General features: G+C 48.0%; 1 protein-coding gene across 1 annotated transcript in view; it reads right to left on the reverse strand.

Moving 5' to 3' along the window:
* Window positions 1–25,940, reverse strand: part of il20rb (interleukin 20 receptor subunit beta) — a 124,583-nt gene that overhangs the window by 47,010 nt on the left and 51,633 nt on the right. Inside the window, exons 2-3 of the mRNA XM_085989491.1 lie at window positions 16,070–16,193; window positions 11,551–11,738 (exon numbers count right to left, since the gene is read on the reverse strand). Coding sequence (XP_085845617.1) covers window positions 11,551–11,738; window positions 16,070–16,193 — 312 coding nt within the window. The remainder of the gene's footprint in view (window positions 1–11,550; window positions 11,739–16,069; window positions 16,194–25,940) is intronic.

Here is a 25,940-nt window from a genome sequence, read left to right on the forward strand (position 1 = left end):
GGTTGTCACACCCTGGCATGAGAGCGTCACAATGACTCATGGCAAAGAAATTCATCTGGAAGGGCATGCATCTCGACGTCCGTGACTGGACCAATACCTGCGTGAGTTGCCAGAAGTCCAAGATACAACGCCATGTTAAGGCCCCAGTCGCCACTTTTCCGGTTCCGGAGCGTTGATTCGACCATGTGCACGTGGACCTGGTTGGTCCTCTCCCTTCCTCTCGCGGGTACACTCACCTCCTCACCGTGGTAGACTGCACCACCAGGTGGCCAAAGGCAATTCCTTTGGTTGCCACTACAGCGGCAGACGTCTCCAGAGCCTTCATCTCGTCGTGGGTAGCTCAGTTCGGGGTACCGGCTGACATCTCCTCCGACCGGGGGCCTCAATTTACCTCTGAGCTTTGGAATGCTGTAGCTCAAGGTTTGGGCACCAAGCTTCATCGTACCACCGCCTACCATCCACAGGCGAACAGTCTGTGTGAAAGATTCCACAGGTCCCTTAAAGCCGCACTGCGCGCTAGTCTCCGTCGGCCTAGTTGGGTGGACAGGCTCCCTTGGGTGCTGCTAGGTCTTCGCACGGCGCCTAAGGACGACCTGCATTCTTCTTCAGCAGAGCTGGTTTACGGCCAACCACTCAGAGTGCCTGGCGATTTTCTTCCTCCTCACACGGAACCCTGGTCCCCAGCTCAGCAGCTCATCAGCCACCAGGAAGCGGCTAGGAATATCATCCCAGTGCCTACGTCGCATCATGACCTGCAGCGCTCCCATATCCCGGTGGAGCTTAAGAGCACAAAATACGTGTTCATTCGGCAGGATGCTCGCAAAAACCCGCTCAAACCGCCTTACACAGGTCCGTTCCACGTCATCTCGTCAGGTGACAATCCTTCACAGTCGACGTCGGCGGTAAGCCTGACCACATCTCCATCGACCAGTTGAAACCGGCGCATCTGGATCTGAGCGAACCAGTCATCACCGCTCAGCCGCCTCGTCGTGGTCGTCCACCGTCGACTGCCGGTCCAGTACAGCCACAGGCATCCGCCGAGTCGCCAGTGCCCGCCTCACCGGGTCAACCACAGCTGGCCTCTTCTTCTCCTCCGCCTGCAGCATCATCCCAACCACAGCCAACGGCCAGTTCGTCTTCTAGCACTCCGTTCCAGCTGCCGGGGTATCGCAGTCGGTTGGACAGACTCGTCAGACCCCCTTCTCGCCTTACCTTCTCTGTTAAAAGCAATTCTGGGGGGGCGCATGTGGCGGAACCACCAGAGGACTACGGACAATTGTTTATAATTCCTTTTACAGCAATGTAGTACAGCTGGAGGCAGCACCTTTAATGTATCTGTTAACTGTACTAGGGCTTCTTTCCTGTACTCCGCGTGATGACGTCTTGCCGTCCGTCACGTGATCTCTCAACGGCGGGAAGAACGTGACGACGTCATGACGTCAGAGCTCGGAACCTTCTAGCAGTAGAGCTCGGAAACTTCTAGCAGTTGAGCTCGGAACCTGCTAGCAGTTGAGCTCGGAACCTTCTAGTAGTTTCCAGAGAGGCTTTCAAGCAGACCAGACCTATTTGCATTGTATCCTACAGTTTCCTGTACAGCTTCGTTTGTTCATTAAATTTTATTGTTTTTGATTTTCTGAGTCGATCTGAATTATTTGGCTAGGAGCCCCAGTTCCTACAATATAATGATTAGGTTTCCCGGTCTTAGCTTTAAAAGCCTGTAAAGATAAGAAAGAACTTGCATTTATATAGTGCCTTTCACAACCTCAGGACTGTTGTGTCTCCTTGTGTTCTTATACTATAAATAATACAGACACTTTTAGCTCATTTTAGTTACTGCTTTTACTAGCTGTATTCTTGCCTTGGTATGGAACTACTTTGGTATGGTGTAGTTATATTGCTATGTGGCACACTGTGCACTGCCCGTGCACAGTGTGCCACATAGCAATATAACTACACCATACCAAAGTAGTTCCATACCAAAGTAGTTCCATTTAACGATGTGATACTATAACAATGTAACATCCCTCTTTCTCAAAAAAACTAAAACATGAAGTTTAACAATTTAAATTAACAAATATTGGCCCAGCAATTCCGTTCCAAACGCGTGAGTACGGTCGGGTTACTCACGCGTCTGGCCGGAGGAAATGCCAGTTTTCAGCATGCACAGCGCATGCGGAGAAAACCGGCATTTCCTGTCCTCTGAACAAAGGGGTTCAGAGGCACAGCGCGTGCGACTGCACAGGCAGCGCGTGCGCAGTGAACTTTGTCGATTTCATTCATGGATTTAGTGAGGTTAAGTCCTTACAACTTACACATGAAAAAAGCATGTGTAAAGTTGCTCCAGAGGCTGCGGAGGAAGATATATTTTATGGTGGAGCTTCTGAAAGGCAATATTTTTGTTTGGGAAAGGGAGGAAAGTTATTTTAAGAAATTATGAGGTAAGTTTTAAAGTTTAATTTTTTTTTTTTAAACGGGTTTTCAGTACTGTAGGTAGAAGGAGCAATTGTGGCTGTGTGAATTGAATTTGCTGTGTTTATTAAATGACTGTTCTAAAATGAGTAATGTAACATTTCCAACATTTTTAAGAAAGAAACTGTTCATCAGTAATATATTCTTTTAAGTAATTATGTATGTATGTCCGTATATATTCCTTTACGTATATGTATATATTCCTTTACTTATGTGTATGAATGTATGTATTTAATTATGATTTTCCAATAAGTTACTTTCTCTGAAAGTCATAATTAAATACATACATTCATACACATAAGTAAAGGAATATATACATACATATACGCAAAGGAATATATACAGACATACATACATAATTACTTAAAAGAATATGTTACTGATGAAAAGTTTCTTTCTTAAAAATGTTGGAGTCATTTTCACATTTAATAAACACAGCAAATTCAATTCACATAGCCACAATTGCTCCTTTTACCTACAGTACTGAAAACCCGTTTTAAAAAACAAAAATAAACTTTAAAACTTACCTCAGCATTTCTTAAAATAACTTTCCTCCCTTTCCCAAACAAAAATATTACCTTTCAGAAGCTCCACGATAAAATATATCTTCCTCCGCAGCCTCTGGAGCAACTGTACTCATGCTTTTTTCATGTGTAAGTTGTAAGGACTTAACCTCACTGAAAGCATGAATGAAACCGGCGAATTTTACTGCGCACGCACTGCCTGTACAGTCGCACGCGTTCTGCCTCTGAACCCCTTCGTTCAGAGGACAGGAAATGCCGGTTTTCCCCGCATGCGCTGTGCATGCTGAAAACCGGCATTTCCTCCGGCCAGACGCGTGAGTACCCCGACCGTACTCACGCGTTTGGAACGGAATTACTGGGCCAACATTTTACATGTCAATAAAATGAAAAATTTAACAATTGCACGATTTGCCCCCTCGCATCTGCGACTGAGGGTCCAAGGAGGTGCATTGCGCAAGAGGTCATCGTCGTACGTATCCTCACACTGTTCCCTTTCGGGAACTGTATGAAGTGGTGGAAGGATGTCTGGCCACGTTAACGCTCCTTCCGTGACCATAACCATCTTCATACCAGCCATTAGGGTGGTTAGTCCTATGGCGTGAGGGTTTTACAGGCTCCCACAACCCATCTGAGGGGGGGGGGGCCACCCACACCCGCGGGCGCAAGTATCCCGCTGGATGTCCACCCAGAATTTATAGTTGGAGCTCCGACTCCACTTGCCGGGACTGTCTGGAGCGGGGCTCGAAACCCTACTCCTTCTGGCCCAGCGGCGGGGATGCTTACCGCTACGCAAAAGGCCCACTCCGCGCAAAAGGTGACACCCATACGTTTCCTGCACCTTTTCCCTCCCCGTGACTGGAGCCCTATGCTGCCACTTGAAAGACCAAGCTATCATCTGTCCTTTTTGTGGCGCCTTGGACTTCTCATTACCAATGATGAGCAGGCGCTGCGCCTCCACCTCGTTGAGGAGATTGCTGAGGTCATCATCAGTTCAATTGTGAGTTCTTTTAATGCCGTGAATTGTGCTCATTCCAGCCATTTCACGTTGCTAATCTGAGTGGGCCTTTGGCGTAGCGGTAGCATCCCCACCGCTGGGCCACACGGCATAGGGTTTCTAACCCCGCTCCAGGCAGTCCCGGCAAGTGGAGTCGGAGCTCCGGCTCTAAATTCTGGGAAGACATCCAGTGGGATATTTGCGTCCGTGGGTGTGGGTGGCCCCCCCCTCGTATAGGGTGTGGGAGCCCATAAAACCCTCCCGCCATAGGACTAACCACCCTAATGGCTGGTACAAAGATGGTTACGGTCACAGAAGGAGCGTTAATCACGGCCAGAAATCCTTCCACCACTTCATACAGTTCCCCAAAGGGAACAGTGTGAAGACCCGTATGACGACGACGTTGCTACTTAAATAAATGGAATGAAAAAAATGCTTTCAGGGCTTTTAAAAGTCTTTAAATCGCTTTAATTCTGTTTAAAACTACTTCAGATTCTTCAAAATAATGTAAACGTTTTTAAAAGTTGATAAAAGTTACCAAAAGCTTCTTAAAAATACCAAAAACCTATTTAAAATGCTGCTCTACATGTAAAAATGCTTTGCAGCTTGTGAGAAACATTGGGGGCGTGTCCTTTTAAAATGAGACCTCAAGGGCCGTGTCTCACTTGCACTGCGCGCTCCAGGCTTCGCGCTGGCTGCACTCCTGGGCGGCGTGATGTCAGACGCTGCCCGGTAGTCAACATTTTAAAACAGGAATTCCAGGCGTCCCTGAAGCTCAACGGCCGGCACGTCGGGTAAGTGCAGATCGGGGGCTTGCACGCGCGGCAAGCCCCCGACCCGAATTTCTGCCCCAATATATCTAAACTATTATTATCAACTACAAAGTATCGTGAGTTTTTTTTTTATTCGCGATATCGCTCAGGTGGTTGGATATTGTCCCCCCATCTTGTGGATTTGGTGGTGACCATTCCTCTCTGCGGTGTTTTGGTGTGTTCCGCTCTCGTTGTTGTTGTTGCTGTCGCCTTTGGAGTTGGAGTGTGCATGCTCGTGGTTGTTTGATTTGTAGCGCTTGTTTCCGGTGTTGTACTGCTTGTGGTAGCCGGTGTTGTCAATGTTGCTGATGTTGTCTGCTGCTTATCCATTTCAGGTGAAGGTCTGATGTGGAGTCTGTTCCGTCTGTATTGGTTACCAGGTTCAGTCTCTACGAAGTAGGATCTTGGAGTATCAGCTTTTCCAATGACCTTGGCTGGATTCCAGGTTTTCAACACCGGGTCTTGCACATGCACTGATTGTCCATTCAGCAATTCTGGTAGCGTCTTTGCATGTTTAACGTAATGTTTGCTTCCTACAATTTGTGCTTCTGCCAGCTTTTGTCTGAAGTCCTCCTGGTCCTGGGGAGGATGTATTTTTGCTGGTAGTGTAGTCTTAAACTTCCTCCCATTCAGCAATTCTGCAGGTGATTTCATGTCTGCTTTCAGTGGTGTTGGTCTGAGTGATAGGAGGGCAAGGTCTTGGTCTTCCCCCATCTCATTACTTTTGATGAGAGTTCTCTTGACAGTCTGGGTCTGTCTTTCGATGAACCCGTGTCCCCTTGGGAAATGTGGGGATGAGGTTACTATTTTGAACCCATACTTTTCTGCCAGAGCTCTGAATTCACTCAATGTGAACTGGGTTCCATTGTCACAGATTACCTTTTCCAGGATTCCTTGTTCAGCAAACAAGCTCTTTGCAATCCTGGTGGTAGTTGTGGCTCTCAAGTCTTTCATCCTTTTCACAAAAGGAAACTTGGAATAGTAATCTGCCACTATGAGATACCATTCTTGATTGCACATGAAGAGATCTGCCCCAACAGTGTGCCATGGTCTTGACGGTATTTCACTAGGTATCATCTCCTCTTTCTGTTGTGCATTTCTGTATTTCTGGCATATACCACATGCAGAGACCATCTGTTCGATATTTTTGTACACGCCTATCCAGTATACAGCTGATCTGGCTCTCAGCTTGCATTTCTCCATTCCCATGTGGCCTTCATGTATGAGATGGAGAAGTTGTGTCTGCATCGTCTTTGGCATGATGATCCTCGATCCAGCAAGGAGAATACCGTCTTCTACTGCAATATCATCTTTAATCGTCCAGTATTGACGAATTGCCGCCTGTACCTGCTGGATTCTCTCCGGCCACCCCTGTATTATTTGTTGTGTGAGTAGTTGCAACTCCTCATCTTTGCTAGTCTCATCTCTGATTTGACTGAGCTTTGTAGGGGTAACATTCACTAGGTGGTGGATTTTTACTGTTAGGCCCTCCACCTCGTGTTTCTCATATGGTGACAATCGAGACAACACATCTGCTAGCACCATTTCCTTTCCTGGCTTATATTTAAGCGTGAAGTCATAGCTTTGGATCTTTAGAAGTAGTCCTTGCAGTCGTGCAGGCGCTTTGCACAGATTCTTCTTATAGATCTGTTCTAGTGGACGATGGTCACTCTCTATTGTAAATCGCCTGCCATATAGGTATGTATGGAATTTCTCGCATCCGTACACTACTGCTAATAGTTCTCTTTCTATGTTGGCGTATCTCGTCTCGGCTGACGTCAAGGCTTTTGATGCGAAAGCTATCAGCTTTCCTTCCTGCACCAGAGCTGCCCCTAGTCCTCTGGTAGAAGCGTCTACTTGCAGAGTGACTGGTTTTCTTCTGTCATAATATGACAGACTTGTTTCTTTGCACAACAGTTCTTTAAGTTGTTTGAAATTCCTTTCGTGTGATTCAGACCACTGGTATTCGGCGTCTTCTTTCAATAGCTCTCTGAGATTTGTTGTATGTTCCGACATGTGTGGGATGAAAGAACTCACGTATTGGACCAAGCCGAGGTAACTCCTCAGCTCTTTCTTGTCTTTGGGTGGTTTCATTTCAGCAATCTCCGCAATCTTCTCTGGATTTGGCTTGACTCCCTCTGGTGTATAAATCATACCGAAGAATTGGCATTCCTTGACTTTAACTATGCACTTATCTGCATTTAACTTGATGCCAGCCTTCTTGGTACTCTCCATGGCCTCATGTAGGTGCATGTCGTGGTCTCTTTCATCTGCTCCATAGATCTGAATATCATCAGCTATTCCTATAGCTCCTTCACACCCTCTGTATGTCTCGTCTATTTTCTGTTGAAAGATATCTTGACTGACCTTTAGCCCGAATGGTAGCCGCAGGAATTTGTAACGCCCAAATGGTGTGTTGAATGTTGTCAGTGTTGTTGATTCCTCATCCAACTTCACATTCCAATATCCATTTCTGGCATCTAGTTTTGAGAAAACCTTGGCTCCTGCCAGTGATGGCGTAATCTCCTCTAGCGTTGGGGTGGGATAGTGGTCCCTCTTTATCGCCTGGTTTAGATCTTTGGGGTCCAAACATATTCTGAGACGCCCGTTTGGCTTTTCTCGTACCACAATTGAGTTTACCCAGTCTGTGGGTTCAGTGACCTTTACGATCACTCCCTTTTCTTCCATCTCTTTTAGCTCTCTTTCAAGCTTTGTCTTCAGCTCAATGGGTACTTTTCGTGGAGCATGGATAACGGGCTTTACCTCTGGATCGATGGTGATATGGTATTGGAAAACTCCGAAACATCCCACTGTATCATCGAAACATTCCGGATACATGTCTATCAAGTCTTTTTTACTCTTGATTTGTGGGCGGTTCTCCAGTGGGGTGTTGCTGTCTATCTTCAGTGGCGTTTCCGTCAGCTCGTGATGCACTGAGATCAATCTCAACTTCTCGCAGCTGTTTAATCCCAGGATCGCTGGCCCCTCAGTGTCGGTGACATAGAACATGCAGTTGATGTTCTTTCTTTTATGTGTCCCTTTGATAAAGGTTATTCCAAGTTGTTTAATCTCACCACCCCCCCCCCAGTATGCTGTCAGCGTGACATTACTTGCCTTTAAACAACCATTTTTCGGGTAGCCATCTTCTCTCAGGTTTTCAGGAAAGTTCTGCTGGTACAGTCTCAATGGGAGAATGTTGCTCTGAGCCCCTGTGTCCAGCTTCAATTTTAAGTTGATGGTTTTGGGCCGACCTTTGACCTTTTTTTTTGATTTGGGTGATGGTGTGCAATTCTCTCCTCGGAGTATTTTCCGCTCTGGACATCTCGTGAAGCTGTATCTTTATGGTTTCGATGTTTAGTGCATTGTCGTGATCATCATCATTATCCTGCTCATACATGGCATGGATATTGTGTTTCTTTCTCTGGTTCTGTTGTCCGCCTTTGTTTTTGATGTATGTTCCTTCTTTCCTCGTTCTGCACCTCTTTTCCCAGTGGTTTAGTTTGCCACATGCATTGCAGCTTGTTCCATATGCTGGACATTTCCTCTTGTCTGTGTAATCGTGCGGTCTTCCACAATTTCTGCACATGTTTCCCCCGTTGTCATGTGCATGTCTTTGTGTGTTGTACTTTTCTCTCACTGCATCCACTCTGTTGTCCGTCTCAGAAGCCGTCCGCATGTCAGCCGTTTGAGAAATCAGCGTTTTCATTTGCTGCTTCATGGCTTCATGAGCTCTCGCAGTATCTACAGCCTCTGTTATTCCGAGCTTTTCTTTTCCTATCAGGGCTTTTTGTACCTCTACATGCGCTGATCCCCATATTAGCTGGTCCATAAGCCTTTCTTCCATTTCCTTAAATTTACACTTGCTGGCTTCATTTCTCAGCCTTGTCAGGAAATTGTCAGCTGTTTCACTGGGTTCCTGTCTTAGACTCTGGAATTTGTATCTGTGTATACGGTGATTGGATTTAGGCTCTAGATGATTGCTGAATTTATCAAAAATTGTTGCAGGGTTTTCCTTTTCCTCTTCAGTCAAACTCCAGCTATTATACATATCTAGACCTTTTTCTCCTGTCCACAACAGAATGTAACTAACCTTTTCCTCGTTGGTAGCGCCCTTCAGGAAGCATTTGAATATAAGCTCACATTTCTGTTTGAACTTGCGGAATGCTTCTACTATATCGTCGGCTTCCCAGTTCATGAGGGGTTGCATTTGCACAGTCATCATTTTAGTTTCCCGTACAATTCACTCTCAAATCACCGCAGACATCAGCACTCACAATCAGCTCATAAAATCACTTTTCGTCTTATTCGTAGTTCGTATAGCACAATTTTGTACTCACTTATACTGCTGCCACCATGTTGTGTCTCCTTGTGTTCTTATACTATAAATAATACAGACACGTTTAGCTCATTTTAGTTACTGCTTTTACTAGCTGTATTCTTGCCTTGTTTCTGTGCTGCCGCATGGTGCGGAGTGATACAAGGTGTCCGACGCTGCCCGTGCACAGTGTGCCACATAGCAATATAACTACACCATACCAAAGTAGTTCCATACCAAAGTAGTTCCATTTAACGATGTGATACTATAACAATGTAACAAGGACCTTCCAGGTGCTTTACAGCCAATGAAGTACTTTTTGAAGTGTAGTCACTGTTGTAATGTGGGAAATACGGCAGCCAATTTTGTGCATAGCAAACTCCCACAAACAGCAATGTGATAATGACCAGATAATCTATGTTAGCAATGTTAGTTGAGGGATAAATTTGGCCAGGACGTCGAGGATAACTCCCCTGCTCTTCTTCAAATAGTGCCACGGGATCTTTTACGCCCACCTGAGAGGGCTGACGGGGCCTCGGTTTAACATCTTAACTGAAAGACAGCACCTCCGACAGTGCAGCACTCCCTCAGTACTGCACTGGAGTGCTATATTCTATGCTCAAGTCGCTGAAATTGGTTATGGTGGTGTTGATAAAGTAAAGAAATGCTAGGAGAAAGAGAGAGATGACAAACTATTTTCTGTGTCCGATCCAGGAGTGCGAGAGAGGTGCTAGTAGCACCTCTTCAGATAAGGGAGCAGCATTCAAGTGTTGCATGGACTTGGGCTTTATGGAGAGTTAGTGGATGCTGAGAGACATGAATGAGCTTCTTGGATGCTGCTTAGCAACAGAAGAGATAGTGGAGTTCCATTTAAGCTCAGAGCTGACAGAGAGGGAAGAATTGCTCTAGTTGCTATGCATAGTCATATTATGAAAGCATTCAAAAAGGTGTTTACTACACCAGAACAATCCTACCCAAAGCCAGGCCAAAAATGACCATCAACAGCAAGAATTGCAGTGAATTCTAAGATTTACAGAAGAAATAGTGAAAGAAATAAGATTTCCATCGCCTCAATTGAGGAGATCAGGATGTAATGATTCAGCCACTGTGATGCCAGAGGACAGGCGGGTATGAACACTGAGGGCATTACATCTGAAGAAATTCGATGAATGTAGAGTGGAATTAAGTAGAGTGAAAGAATGGAGAGCATTGGATGATGGAGGGAGGAGACCATTGATAGGAAATAACAGAGTGGGAGGGAGGACAGAGCCCTGAATTAATGGATAAAGAATTAGAGGATAAATCAAGAGCTACAGCTGCATAGAGAGATTTCAAGAGGACGCACAGACTGATTGTGTGAATGACCACTACCAGTAGGGAGCCACCAACATTAGGGAACTATGGGCGCGGTTTTCTGAAGGACACATTTGGTGACGAATGTAGTTGTAGACGATGATAACCCAGAGGTAACTGCGCAGATGTCAGCTCCGATCTTGTACAATGCCCAGCGCTAACTATCCCCATATCTCCAAAACCCTAACCTCAAATCATAACCGTAAACTGTAACCCTTAACCCTAAACCCTTATCCTAACATTCTTACTCCTAACCCTAACCCTAACCTTAACCACCATCCCCCCACCCCAGCCCTAAGCCTAACCCCTAACCCTAACCAAAGATGGCTGCAATGCCAAAAGTCACTCTGTTTTCTGATAAGCCTGACTGGCGGGCAAGGTGCCTGGACGGTAGTACGCATGTGTAAAATCAGCCCTTAGATATCCATAAATTTAGTTTTGAGAAGACAAAACTTGGGCACCTCGCTTTAAGAAGTAACTTGGTAAGTTGCTGAGGAAGGGAAACGGTTGGACAAGTTGTAGGGGGAGGGGGGGAAGTGAGTTAGTTACTTGTATCAGCTTGGCTCGCCAGTAGCATTCTCACCTCTGATTCAGAAGGTTGTGGGTTCAAACCCTGTTCCAGAACTTGAGCACATAATCTGGGCTAATACTGCAGTGGAGCACTGAGGAGGTGCTGCACTGTTGGAGATGTTTTTAGATGAGACGCTAAACCGAGGTCCTGTCTCCCTTCTTAGGTGGACATAAAAGGTCCCATGGTACTATTGGAAGAGGAGTAAGGAGTCCTGGTCAACATGCCTCCCTTAACCAATGTCACCTGTATTGCCAGGCCCCGGTGTATTGCCGGGCTACAGTGTATTTCCAGTTCCCAGTATATTGCCAGGCTCAAGTGAATTTCCAGGCCACAAAATGTCATGGGCATACCTTGGCATTGTGCTTTAAGCTGTTGGTATCGATGCCACATGTTATACACACTCCTACACAAACAGAATGAAGCTACCCAAATCTGCATGTAAGCTACTCACGTTGCTGTGGAAACTGTACAACTAGACCTCATTGATAGCCTTAACTGCACGCGTTACTTACTCTCCTTACGATTGAAGAGTTTACTGAGGTGCGCCCATTTTGAAGTGACGTTCCCAAGCTGCGTCCGAACCTTCAGATCATAGTCAACATCTGACGATATGTCTGTCGTGACATCGCACCACGTTTTGGTGATGCCAGAACATTCTGAGATTACCACCCAAGTCTTCCTGTGATTTCTTTCAAACTCGCTGAAAGACAGGGGCGGGAAAAAAAACAATGAACTTCACATTAAATCTGGTCCCAACTGCTCCCTTCCTTCCCTCCCTACAATGGCTCTTGTGGTAAAGGCAAGTGTTCAAGAGAGCCATACAAAGCAGCAGCTTCGGCCCTCAGGGCCATCCTGAGCCAGCTAACATCGGCAGAGCTTGCTGTCGCCTGGAGCTCTTGCTCCCCGATCGTTATCCAAGTAACACTTCTGGAAAGCTCAGTGTTTGCGAATGCCCAGTGAGGGCAGCATTGGGGCTGGCTGTGAACCCTCCCCCGTAATCAAATAGCCTGCCGGCACACATTGCCAAGATTCACGGATGAAGAATTTCCACTGGTCTTAGGGAATAGAGGGCCACTGATACCTCTGGAACCCTATTCTGTCAGAGGAAACCCTTCCTCATAAAGCAGGGCTAATGGGGAAAGAGCAGTGGAGTGAGACTAATTGGATAGATCTTTCAGAGAGCCGGCACAGGCAGGTTGGGCCGAATGGCCTCCTTCTGTGTTGTACGACTCTATGATGCATTGTGCTGCGTAGGAGGGACTGCTGACCCTCAATCGATGCAGGTGCAAAGGAGTCATGACGGTCGTTTCCACACGTCAAGGAATTCCTGGAATTCGTTGTGGGCCAGTGAGATATTGGGTTCAGTCTGTGAGAAAGAACAGTCTGTATAACCTCAGCCAGGCTTTAAGTGAACTCTACAAACACTGTGCCAACTGCCCGTGATAACCTCCACCAGCCACTTGTTACTGTCCTTGTTGCTTTTTTCAAGGATGGGAATCCTCATTCCACAGTGGACCGCGAGAATTTTTAGGAACAGGAGCAGGCCTCAAGGGTTGGCAAACTCAGCCCTTTTTGAAGATCGATCTGACCAACTCATCTTCTCACCATCTCCCTCAATCCCTTCCCTCTCTGTGGAAATACATTTGATTGTCTTTTGACCCCGTTCATACTGTCTGTTTCAGTTGGCTTCCCTGCTAACTTAATCCACAACTCTATCACAATTTAGAGAAAGAACAAACTTGCATTTATATAGTGCCTTTCACGAAATCAGGACACCACAAAGCATTTACAGCCAATGAAGCACTTTTGAAGTCTGATCACTGTTGTAATGTAGGAAATACGGCAGCCAATTTGTGCACGGCAAGGTCCCTCAAACAGCGACGTGATAACGACCAGATAATCTGTTTTAGTGATATTGGCTGAGGGATAAATATCAGCCAGGACACGGGAGAGCACTCCCATGCTAGTGCCATGGGAATTTTACATCCACCTGAGAGAGCAGACAGGGCCTCGGTTTAACATCTCATCTGAAAGATGGCACCTCTAGCAGTGCAGCACTCCCTCAGAACTGCACTGGTGTGCCAGCCTAGATTTTGTGCTGAAGTCTCTGGAGTGGGACTTGATCCCACAACCTTCTGACTCAGAGGTGAGAGCGAGCCACAGCTGACACTATTACAGCCTATTACCCTTTGGTTAAAGAAGTTCTGTGCAAATTCCCTTCTTATTCCATTCCTCCTGAATTTTATCTTGTACCCTTTGATATTACAGTCTGAATCAACTTTAATGGTCCATTGCATAGTCTTAAATTTCAATTAGGCCACCTCAAAGTCTCCTCTTTTTTCCAAGTAAACAAGTCTGACAAATGGAGGGGAATTATTCCTTATGAATTGGGTAACAGCTTTTTCTGAAGCTAGATGGCAGCATTGCAGTGGCAGAACTGGAAGCTACAGAGACTGTAATACCTCTCGACCACAAGAGGGCACCGTAAGCCCCATGCCAGTGGACTCTGCAGCTGCACCGTTCTGAGGTGCGAAAGCACTTGCTCATCTTACAACTGGGCTGTTGTTCATGTGCACTTCCTTTTTCCTCTGTATATCCCCTGCCTTTTGCCTCAGCTTTTCCTTAGTTACAAGAATGCAATGATATCATGGTTTCCACCTTTGTTTGTGGTATGATTTCTCACACAGCTAAATATTACACGTTTTTTCTTTGCTTCTCATTGCTGACGTTCATTTTCAGACTCTCTTCCCTTTTCTAAACCATTCCTTCCTCCACCCCTCCCCTCCCTCCTCCCCCCCCCACTGTTTCTGTCTGCTCTTTGCTCTTTCTCTACCTCTACCTTGGTTCACATTCTTCTCTTTTCTCCTACATTACAACAGTGACTACTGTTCAAAAAGTACTTCATTGGCTGTGAAGCACTTTGGGACATCCTGAAGTTGTAAAAGGCGCTATACAAATGCAAATTCTTTCTTTTTCCTTTATCTTCATCTGTTTCTCTCACTCTCCACCATTCCCCACCCCATCCCTCCACCCCCAAAATACTTTCTGTTTGTTTCTCTCTCTCTTTTACTGTGGTCTGGTGAAATCACAGACTTACTGTTCACTCCCATTCTGGGTCCTTTTGCCCCCCTGTCCATTATGAGTTGCCCCATTCTGGGTCCTTTTGCCCCCCTGTCCATTATGAGTTGCCCCATTCTGGGTCCTTTTGCCCCCCTGTCCATTATGAGTTGCCTCATTCTGGGTCCTTTTGCCCATCTGTCCATTATGAGTTGCCCCATTCTGGGTCCTTTTGCCCCCCTGTCCATTATGAGTTGCCTCATTCTGGGTCCTTTTGCCCATCTGTCCATTATGAGTTGCCCCATTCTGTGTTCTTTTGCCCCCCTGTCCATTATGAGTTGCCCCATTCTGGGTCCTTTTGCCCATCTGTCCATTATGAGTTGCCCCATTCTGGGCCCTTTTGCCCATCTGTCCATTATGAGTTCCCCATTCTGTGTTCTTTTGCCCCCCTGTCCATTATGAGTTGCCTCATTCTGCTGCCAGTCACTAAACATGAATTAACCAAAGCTGAGGTCCAATCAGAAGTTGCCCTACGCTTCTGCCTACTAGACACGAGTCTCCCATTGCTGCTGGCTCCTTCTGTTATTTATTTATATTAAACTGCACTCTTTGCATGTCATACTCTGCTTCTGTGTTGTGGATCCATGCCTGTTAGGACCAGGCTTGAGAAATGACGAAACATATTTCACGAAGGATCATCCCACCAGTCAGTACTGGATTCAGACCCAGGTCCCAGGAGTGAAAGGATGGTGTGTTATAGCATTGTGTAGTTCAGTGAGCAATAAGGTTTAAAACTAAATCTTCAAATAAAATGAATTGCAGCAAGCTACTTGATGGACAAGGCTGAAATGTCAGTATGCACCAGGCAAGTTATCTACCCTTTCGTATACCCATCAGCATTAGTACTGGCATTGTCTTTACCAACTGCACCATCAGTGCAGACCACTAAGCCACCGGTTTCACATGTATATTGTACGCTGTTCCGTGCAGTGTTGGAATTAGAGCGGTTATTCTGTGATTCAGCGCTCCCAGCGGATAGTGGAGCTCACAGGGAGAGTTTCTCAGGGAATACAGGAGTGCAGTCCCTGAGCTCCAATCCAAAAAATGAATGGGACAAAAAAAATCATGGACTGAATGCACTTGAATTTTGGGGAAGCGCTGCTCCCCACTGAGACTGAGATATACATATCCAGACTCCTGACATCATTATCACACTTTGTTACAGATTCAAAGCAAAAAAAAAGAAAGCTACATTGGCCTGAAACCCAAAATTCACCTTCCAATCAACACTTAAAATAGAAAAAACTTGCATTTGTCTAGCACCTTTCATGACCTTGGGGCATCTCAATGCACTTCACAGCCAATAATGTACTTTTGAAGCGTAATCAATTTTGTATTGTGGGGAAACAATTTGTGTGCAGTCAAGTCCAACAACCAGCAGTGAGATAAATGAGCAGATTATCCGTTTTGGTGATGTTAATTGAGTAAATATTGGCCAGGATACCAGGAGCCCGAAGGCTGTGGGTTCAAATCCAAATCCAGAGACTTGAGCCCATAATCTAGGTTAACACTCCAGTGCAGTACTGAGGGAGTGCTGTACTGTCGGAGGTGCCGTCTTTTGGATGAGATGTTAAACTAAGTCTGCCCTCTCAGGTGGACGTAAAACATCCCACAGCATTTCGAAGTAGAGCAGGGGAGTTCGCCCCGAAGTCCTGGCCAATATTTATCCCTCAACCAACGTCACTAGAACAGAAGAACAGATTACCTGGTCATTATCACTTTGCTGTTTGTGGGATCTTGCTGTGCGCAAATTGGCTGCTGCGTTACAACAGTGACCATACCTCAAAAAGTACGTCATTGGATGTCCTGAGGTTGTGAAAGGCGCTGTATAAATTTAAGTTCTTTCTTTCTATAAGTGCAGAAAGGTTAAACCAATCAACTCCGTCACAATGAATCCTTTTATGTTCTACATACCCTTGAAACTGCACTGAGTAGCTGACGTCTCCCAGAGGAACTCTCACAGGACTCCACCTCAGGATATGCCTCATGTTGGTCGAATTTACACACACGTTCTTGGGTTTTGGCAATCTTTCAAGGCCTACGGATTCAAAAGGCAAGTAATCAAATTCATTTGAAACATAAAAGTTACATGCAGACTGTTATGTCCAACAAGTTATGCAACAATATCCCTCCTTATGTTTATTGAGTGAGTGATGACACGCTAATGCATGAAAGACTTGCTGAAAGTATTCACAAGGGCCATCAGGGTTTTGGAGATAGTGTCCACATCTGTGGATGAAAATCAGCTCTGTTCCTGGCTCCACTTCTAATTGTCACTCCCGGTTCCGCCCCTCACCAACCTTCACTGTCACTCCTGGCTCTGCCTCTCACCAACCTTCACTGTCACTCCTAGCAACGCCCCTCACCAACCTTGGCTGTCACTTCTAGCAATGCCCCTCACCAACCTTCGCTGTCACTCCTGGCTCCGCCCCTCAGCAACCTTCACTGTCACTCCTAGCAATGACTCTCACCAACCTTCGCTGTCACTCCTGGCTTCGACTCTCACCAACCTTCACTGTCACTCCTGGCTCCGCCCCTCACCAACCTTCACTGTCACTCCTGCCTCCGCCCCTCACCAACCTTCACTGTCACTCCTAGCTCCGCCCCTCACCAACCATCGCTGTCACTCCTGGCAACGACTCTCACCAACCTTCACTGTCACTCCTGGCTCCGCCCCTCACCAACCATCGCTGTCACTCCTGGCAACGACTCTCACCAACCTTCACTGTCACTCCTGGCTCCGCCCCTCACCAACCTTCACTGTCACTCCTAGCTCCACCCCTCACCAACCTTCACTGTCACTCCTGGCTCTGCCCCGCACCAAACTTGGCTGTCACTCCTAGCAACGCCCCTCACCAACCTTGGCTGTCACTCCTAGCAACGCGCCTCACCAACCTTGGCTGTCACTCCTGGCTCCGACCCTCACCAACCTTCGCTGTCACTCCTGGCTCCGCCCCTCACCAACCTTCACTGTCAGTCCTGGCTCCGACTCTCACCAACATTCACTGTCACTCCTGGCTCCGCCCCTCACCAACCTTCGCTGTCACTCCTGGCTCCGCCCCTCACCAACCTTCACTGTCATTCCTAGCAACGCCCCTCACCAACCTTGGCTGTCTCTCCTGGCTCCGCCCCTCACCAACCTTCACTGTCACTCCTGGCTCCGCCCCTCACCAACCTTAACTGTCACTCCTAGCAACGCCCCTCACCAACCTTCACTGTCACTCCTGGCTCCGCCTCTCAACAAACTTGGCTATCACTCCTGGCTCCGCCCCTCACCACCCTTCACTGTCACTCCTAGCAACGACTCTCACCAACCTTCACTGACACTCCTGGCTCCGCCCCTCACCAAACTTCGCTGTCACTCCTGGCTCCGCCCCTCATCAACCTTCACTGTCACTCCTGGCTCCGCCTCTCAACAACCATGGCTGTCACTCCTGGCTCCGCCCCTCACCAACTTTCACTCTCACTCCTGGCTCCGCCCCTCACCAACCTTCATTATCACTCCTGGCTCTGACCCTCACCAACCTTCACTGTCACTCCTGGCTCCGTCCCTCACCAACCTTCACTGTCACTCCTGGCTCCGCCTCTCAACAGCTTTTGCTGTCATTCCTGGCTCCGTCCCTCACCAACCTTCACTATCACTCCTGGCTCCGCCCCTCACCAACCTTCACTATCACTCCTGGCTCCGCCCCTCACCAACCTTCACTATCACTCCTGGCTCCGCCACTCACCAACCTTCGCTGTCACTCCTGGCTCCGCCCCTCACCAACCTTCGCTGTCACTCCTGGCAACGCCCCTCACCAACATTCACTGTCACTCCTAGCAACACCCCTCATCAACCTTGGCTGTCACTCCTGGCTCCGCCCCTCACCAACCTTTGCTGTCACTCCTAGCAACGCCCCTCACCAACCTTCACTATCACTCCTAGCAACACCCCTCACCAACCTTCACTGTCACTCCTGGCTCCGACTCTCACCAACCTTCACTATCACTCCTGGCTCCATCCCTCACCAACCTTTGCTGTCACTCCTAGCAACGCCCCTCACCAACCTTCACTATCACTCCTAGCAACACCCCTCACCAACCTTCACTATCACTCCTGGCTCCGCCCTTCACCAACCTTCACTGTCACTCCTGGCTCCGCCCCTCACCAACCTTCACTATCACTCCTGGCTCCGACTCTCACCAACCTTCGCTGTCACTCCTAGCAACGACTCTCACCAACCTTCACTGTCACACCTGGCTCCACCCCTCACCAAACTTCACTATCACTCCTGCCTCTGCCCCTCACCAACCTTCACTGTCACTCCTGGCTCCGCCCCTCACCAACCATCACAATCACTCCTGGCTCCGCCCCTCACCAACCTTGGCTGTCACTCCTAGCAAAGCCCCTCACCAACCTTCACTATCACTCCTAGCAACACTCCTCACCAACCTTCATTGTCACTCCTAGCTCCACCCCTCACCAACCTTCGCTGTCACTCCTGGCTCCGTCCCTCACCAACCTTCGCTGTCACTCCTGGCTCCGCCCCTCACCAACCTTCACTGTCACTCCTGGCTCCGCCCCTCACCAATCTTCACTGTCACTCCTAGCAACGCCACTCACCAACCTTCACTATCACTCCTGGCTCTGCCTCTCACCAACCTTGGCTGTCACTCCTAGCAACGCCCCTCACCAACCTTCGCTGTCACTCCTGGCTCCGCACCTCACCAACCTTCACTGTCACTCCTAGCAACGCCACTCACCAACCTTCACTATCACTCCTGGCTCCGCCTCTCACCACCCTTGGCTGTCACTCCTAGCAACGCCCCTCACCAACCTTCGCTGTCACTCCTGGCTCCGACTCTCACCAACCTTCACTGTCACTCCTGGCTCCAACCCTCACCAACCTTCACTGTCACTCCTGGCTCCGCCACTCACCAACCTTCACTATCACTCCTGGCTCCGCCCCTCACCAACCTTCGCTGTCACTCCTGGCTCCGCCGCTCACCAACCTTCACTATCACTCCTGGCTCCGCCTCTCACCAACCTTGGCTGTCACTCCTAGCAATGCCCCTCACCAACCTTCGCTGTCACTCCTGGCTCCGCCCCTCACCAACCTTCACTGTCACTCCTGGCTCCGCCCCTCACCACCCTTCGCTGTCACTTCTAGCAACGCCCATCACCAACCTTAGCTGTCACTCCTTGCTCCGCCCCTCAGCAACCTTCACTGTCACTCCTGACTCCGCCCCTCACCAACCTTCACTGTCACTCTTGGCTCCGACTCTCACCAACCTTCGCTGTCACACCTGGCTCCGATTCTCAGCAACCTTCGCTGTCACTCCTAGCAACGACTCTCACCAACCTTCGCTGTCACTCCTGACTCCGACTCCCACCAACCTTCGCTGTTAGTCCTAGCAACGACTCTCCCCAACCTTTGCTGTCACTCCTGGCTCCGCCCCTCACCACTGCTCTTGGCTCCGCCCCTCACCACTACTCTTGCCTCCTACCGAAAGCTGCTGTTGCTCCAAGAGGTGGGAGTCTGCTGCATGATTAGGAGGGGATACCTGATCTCGAAATAGTTTTGAGTGTTAATTCCCAGCCATAGCATGAAGCAGTGTAGAATCTCCCCAGAGCTGATATGAGCTGGGAACAGTGGTGAGGGGAGGGGGAAGGAGAGTGTCTAAGTGAAGTGGAAGGGGGAGAAAAGTGGCAGCAGAAGCTGGGTGAGGGTAGAAGGGGGAGAGCATGAAGCAGGATAGGGGCAAAGTGAAAGCGTGAACTTGAGGGAGGAGAGAAAAGTCCAGTATGAACTGAAGGATAAGATGCCAAAATGATTTGGAGTTGGAAGGGGAGAACTGTCAGTGTGATCTGGGAAAGGCTTACAATGAACCAGAATGAACATACTGGGAGTTATTTGGTGACTTTCATGGCCTTGGCACACAAAAAGCACCTCACAGGCAATGAAATACTTTTGAAGTGTGGGCACTGTTCTTTTGTCGTCAAATGCAGCAGCCAATTCGCAAAAGTTCTCACAATTGTCAATGAGATAAATTACTAGTTTTTTTGGTGTCAGTTGAAGAATAATTGTTGACCAGGACACCGGGGAGAACGCGCCTGCTCTTCTTCGAAATAGTGCCATGGGATCTTTTACGTCCACCTGAAAGAGCAGACGGGGCCTCGGTTTAACGTCCCATCTGAAAGACGGCACCTCCGACAGTGCAGCACTCCCTCAGCACTGCACTGGAGGGTCAGCCTAGATTATATACTCAAGTAGGGCTTGAGCCCACAATCGTCTGACTCAAGAGGCAAGAATGCTACCCACTGAGCCAAAGATAGCACTTATGTAAATTTCGCAAAATTCAGGCAGTTCCCCGCCAGCCCCCCCCCCCCCCCCGCCCCGAAGATTATTTAATTAAAAGAGACCCTGGTTGGACTGATTTTAAAAATGGGGCACACAAAATGGCTGCGGTCAACCTCGTGACCAAAAGCCTGTAAGTCCCAATTGTGGACTCTGTGACAAGCTAACAGCTTGGGTATTTTCGATGTCTGCGAGATCACGAAACCAGACAGAACTTTTACATTTATGTATTGGGAGCAAACTCAGTTACATTCAGGCTCCCGTTTACAGGCCATCAAGCTTGTTTACTCAAACGATCCAAACGATCAGCGGAGCCATCCAGGTTAAGCTGGCCCCATCAAGGAATCTGTTGAACAAAGGAGAGCAGTTATGGGACCGTTAGAAGCTATTACCGGCCATCTAAGTCGATGGGCCAAGATCGACACCTTTTGTTCAATTCCAACCCGCTCAAATCAGACAAAGGATGAGCTGATTTAGCGCGTGGGATAAGGGCTACCGAGAGGAGTATAACTATAGCCCCTCAGGAAGCCATGTTCTCTCTCTCTCCTCGCCTCCTGCGCCCTGCCTGCCACCACCCCAGGAAGAGGACCTACGAAGAAGAGCCCATCCCGAGAGGTGAAATACCCTGCCAGAAACTATTTTATTACTGGGGTATTTTCACCTGGACGGTACCCTGTGCAGCATTGAAACCACGTGGCATCGAAAGGCAGCAGGGCAAAGAAGCAAGATTCTCATCTGTTTAAACGACTTGGACTGGTGAGCATGGAATTCTGACCCCTCATAAGATAGCCTAGCGAGGTTTAGAGGGGGGGAGTTAAGGGGGTTGCTAAAATTGTCATTTTAGTCATTTTCCCTCGATGTGCCATTTATTTCCCATCCCTGTTAAGTGTAAGTGTACTGCATCCATATTATCCTTTGTATAGAATCGTTCTCTGGTAATAAAATCTTGGTTTTTCTTTGCACCAAACCACTGGTCTGCTCGTTTTCTATATCGCTACCTGCAAATAAGTCCGGTGATCAGAACTCAAAAAGGAGTGAGCGATTCAAGCCACTCAAAGGGGGTAGTCAGAGGCTTAACTGACAAACCCAATACACCCACACAGTAAAACCCCTTACAGAATAGCGACCGCGGCAGGACCATCGGCAGCAGTAAGCGATATAGCAGACAATGGTGCGGAGGAAGGAACAGCTATGGAAGAGAGGTTGTCCGATTATGTTTTTAGAAAGGTGAATATCACCAAGAAATGGATAAGCACTCTGTTAAAGCCTGAGCGTCCGATAGATGCTGCCGCCCAGTGGACAGAGAGTAAGAAACATAAAAGGTCAATAGAGAAAGCAGTGTGGCTAATGTGCTACAAGAGGCAGGTCCTACTGTTGGACGGAGTTGTAGAGGCACAGGCTGCCAAGCTTAAGGAAGCAGCCCTGGAAGTCCAGGATAAGGAAATAGAGATTCAGGATAAGGCCCTAGCGGAGGAGAAATTGTTAATTGCCCTTAAGACGCTAAATCAGGAATGAGCGCAGACAGCCAGGGAACACCAGGCCAAAATAGAGCGCCTGGAGCGCCAAATTAGTGAGGGCAAAAGTAACACGAGGCACAAGCTGGAGTATCTGGAGTGCCAAGTTACCGAGGCCAAGAATAGTGAGATAAGGTTGCGGAAGAAGAACGCCCGCCTTACCCAAGAAATACGAGAGCAGGAGGAGAAGATTAGGGAGGTAAAGGCAGCGTATAAGCTAGCCTGAGACCGAGGGTTCGAGGAAGCAGATCATGGCCTCTGTAGGGGAGAGATAGAAAGCTTGAGTATGGCCTTAGCGAGGGCAAAGGGGATGGTATGCCTTATCAGCCCGAAGGCAGGCCAGTCGGACTTTACCGGCAACCCAAGCAGAACAGTCCCGCAGGCAGCGCCTGGGGACGAGCTAGTCAGGGAACCAGAGGTTTCACGGCCACCACCCATAACGCCGAACTTTCAGCAGGTCTGGCAGCAAAGGGGGGTGGAAGATGAAGTGGTAGGGGAGGTACAGCAGCCCCCGTTAGATAGGTCAGGACCAGGACCGATGTGCCCCATCCAACAGCGGAGGTACAGCCCACCCGGGGAGGATGATGAACCCGGGGCCATCCAAAACTGTTGTGTATGTAATATGTGTGCTACTTTGAACCTATGGACAGGACTGCACTACTTGTTGGGCGTAGTGATACGCAGTACCACTCCTGGCCATAGGGGTATAAATAGTACTGTGGGTACTGATCCCCCTCAGTTCCCGCCTGTGGGCATGAAGTAAAGACCTATGTATAGTCCCTACCTCCAACCAGTAAAGACCTGTTTGAGTTATACGTTTAAGTCTTTGTGTTAATTGTTCAATACAATACACATACTTAACACTGGCGACGAGTCAGGCTCTTACCCTGCGGCAGTTATTCCAGGCGGCTTCGTCCAAAGACAGGACGTTGAAGAGAGGTTTCAATCCTCAACACCCCACTCAAAACTGAAGGGCAGCAGAAATCCTGACAGCTTCCAGCGACTGGAAGTGACAGGCATTAGGACCCTGAAGCCTCCATCAGCTTGTGAACCGGAGTAAAGACAGGACTGGGGAAGAGAGAGAGGTAGGGCGATAGCGATCGGCAGATAAGGGCCGGGCCGCTTTGAAGTGAGGGGCGCAGCCGGGCCAGCGATCGGGACCAAAGATAAGAGCCGCACTCGGACTGAAAGGCGCGGCGGCTGCAGAAGCTCAAGGTGCGAGAGTCGCGGTGCACAGCGCGGGCTATCGATCGCGGCGAAGATAAGGGCCGCACTCGAGGGCTGAAGGGAGACGGCGTCGGGGGACGGGTGAAGACCGCCAAGCGCGGGAAAACCGCCATTTTGTGGGCGGAGGACGACGGCAAGAGCGGGAAGCCGCCATCTTTGATAACAAGTAAAGAAAATAAAATCTGAGAAATTGCAAATCTACAATGCCTAAACACGGGAATATTAGCACCTTTGATAGTGACCTCGAAGATTGGGCCATATATGTTGAAAGAGTAAAAAATTATTGTAAGGCCAATAAAATTCGTGACCAAGATAAAGCTCTAACATTATTAAATTTAATGGGTGCGAAGACGTACGGGCAATTGAAACACCTGTTATCACCAGATGAACTGGCGGATAAGACGTTCGATGAGATTGTTACTGTCCTGAAAGATCATCTAAACCCCACGCCGCTGATGCTAGCGGAACGATTTAAATTTTACGACAGAAGGCAGCTACAGCATGAAAGCAATGCTGAATATTTGCTGGAATTGCGTAAATTAGCGAAATATTGCCAGTTTGGAACGGGATTGACAGATGCACTACGAGACAAATTTGTGTGTGGTTTATTTAAACAGGATACACAAAAGCGACTGCTCGAGGAGAATGAGCTGACGCTTGAGAAGGCGGTCACTATGGCAGCAGCACACGAAGCCGCAGCGAGAGGCACGGCAGTAATGCAGCTACAGTCACCGGAGCTCAGTGCACACAAATTGGGTGTGAGTTCTGGCAAATGTTATCGTTGTGGAAAGACAACGCATGATCAGAACCAGTGTTGGTTTAAAAACCAAGAATGTAGAACTTGTGGTAGGCTTGGACATATAGCTAGAGTATGCAGGTCAGGGAAGAAGACCAGCAACAAGAAGTCACCGCAAGGAAAATACGCAAAGGTACACAAGGTGACCGAACAGGAGTCCGATTCAGACGCTAGCAGTAATGAACTGGCTAGCTTAAGCTGTAATGAACTGGCTAGCTTAAGAGTACTCAACGCTGGTAAGGGTGCAGACCTCCAGACAATTTGGGTCACTCTTCAGATAGAAGGAGTCCAAGTAAAACTGGAATTGGACACTGGATCGGCATTGACGGTCATAAATAAGAAAGATTACGGAAAGTTATTCCAACATATTCCCCTACAGGATACGGGGATTATATTGAAAACATACACGGGGCAAAGAGTGTACCCCATCGGGAAAATAGAGGTTGCAGTGGCCCACAAGGGCGAAGACAGTCAAATAATGGACTTATATGTGATATCTGAAGGAGGTCCTCCACTACTAGGACGGGAGTGGATTAGGAAAATGAATATGGACTGGCATTTCCTACAAACAATAACGAGTGAGAACTCGGTGAAGATAGTCGGCCCAGACTCTGGAACGGATGATGGTAAGCCCAACTCAGGTGCAAAAGACAAAGTTTCAGCACAGAATTCCACTGAGCAACAACAACATAGTTTAACTGTGGATTCTGAGTCTGGCAAGTCTACTGATGTGCCCATTTCTGAGGGACACCGGGCTCGAACTCAACTCCATTTCAAACTACAACAGCAATTAGAACAAATGCTTCGCCGTTTTGAGCAAGAGTTGAATGCAACGAAAGAGTTCTTTGATATAGAGTTGGAGAATCTGGAAAGACAACAGAAGCAGCTGATGGAGAAAATGGAGCAGGAGCACACAAAACGTCTGATGTCAGAGGAGTTAACGGTCAGCCAACTCCTGCATATGCTGAAGGACAGGACTCTGAAATGGGAAAAACTTGAACATGAACTTCAATATTCAAACGAAAGGGGTTCGGAGCTCTCAAAGGTTATTGGAAGAGCTGAGGTGGCAACACAGACTGAGATGACTGCAACAGAGCAGCCCTTGGATGCCAAAAGTACGCTGACTCACGTCAACGTAGAACAACAGACCGCTGAAACAGCTGCTCCGGTAGAGGGATTGCATAGTCCGATCAATCAATCTCCAAAGGAAGTTGAAGTATTAAAATCACAAATGAGGTCACTAGTAAACGACTTGCTGAAAGCCCAGAAAAAGCTGGATGCAGAGGTACACATGAAGAAGTCTCTTCAGGAAAGATGTCTGGATTTGGAACAAGAGCTGGCTAACGTCCAGCTAGGTATGGAGGAAATAGACGACCCTCTCACTGGTCTAGCTCAGGACGACACCGAATATTACGATGTCCTGTCCTGCCCAGCTTGTAACTTCGACTCCCAAAGTGCAGAAATCATGGAGGAGCACCAAAAGTCTACGGAACATCGGGAGAAGCTGGCTCTACGACGGAAACAGGAGGAAGAGAAGGAGGAACTGCGCATGCAGCTGGCAGCTGTGGCAGCTGACAATGGAGCCCAGAGAGTCTCCAAGAAGCAGAAAAGGAAAAGTAAAAACAGAAGATGACCCATCTGAACCATTATCACCTCTACCAGATCACACACGTGGTCCCTCCGAACGGAGCCAATTCAGTTCGGAAGTTCAAACTGTTAAATCCATGGAAGGACTATTGAATGAGTCACTCTAGCAACGTGAACCGACTACACCACAGAGATTGAATCTGTGAACTGTTTTCCGCAGAGACTGAATCTGTGATCTGTTTTTGACATGAAGTTATCTATGTATCTATGTTATTCTGTTATGTAAACCTGAAGTTATATATGTATATATGTTATTACGT

The sequence above is a fragment of the Somniosus microcephalus genome, chromosome 6, assembly GCF_052327205.1.
Source record: "Somniosus microcephalus isolate GS21.2 chromosome 6, FLI_Smic_1.0, whole genome shotgun sequence".
NCBI lineage: Eukaryota > Metazoa > Chordata > Chondrichthyes > Squaliformes > Somniosidae > Somniosus > Somniosus microcephalus.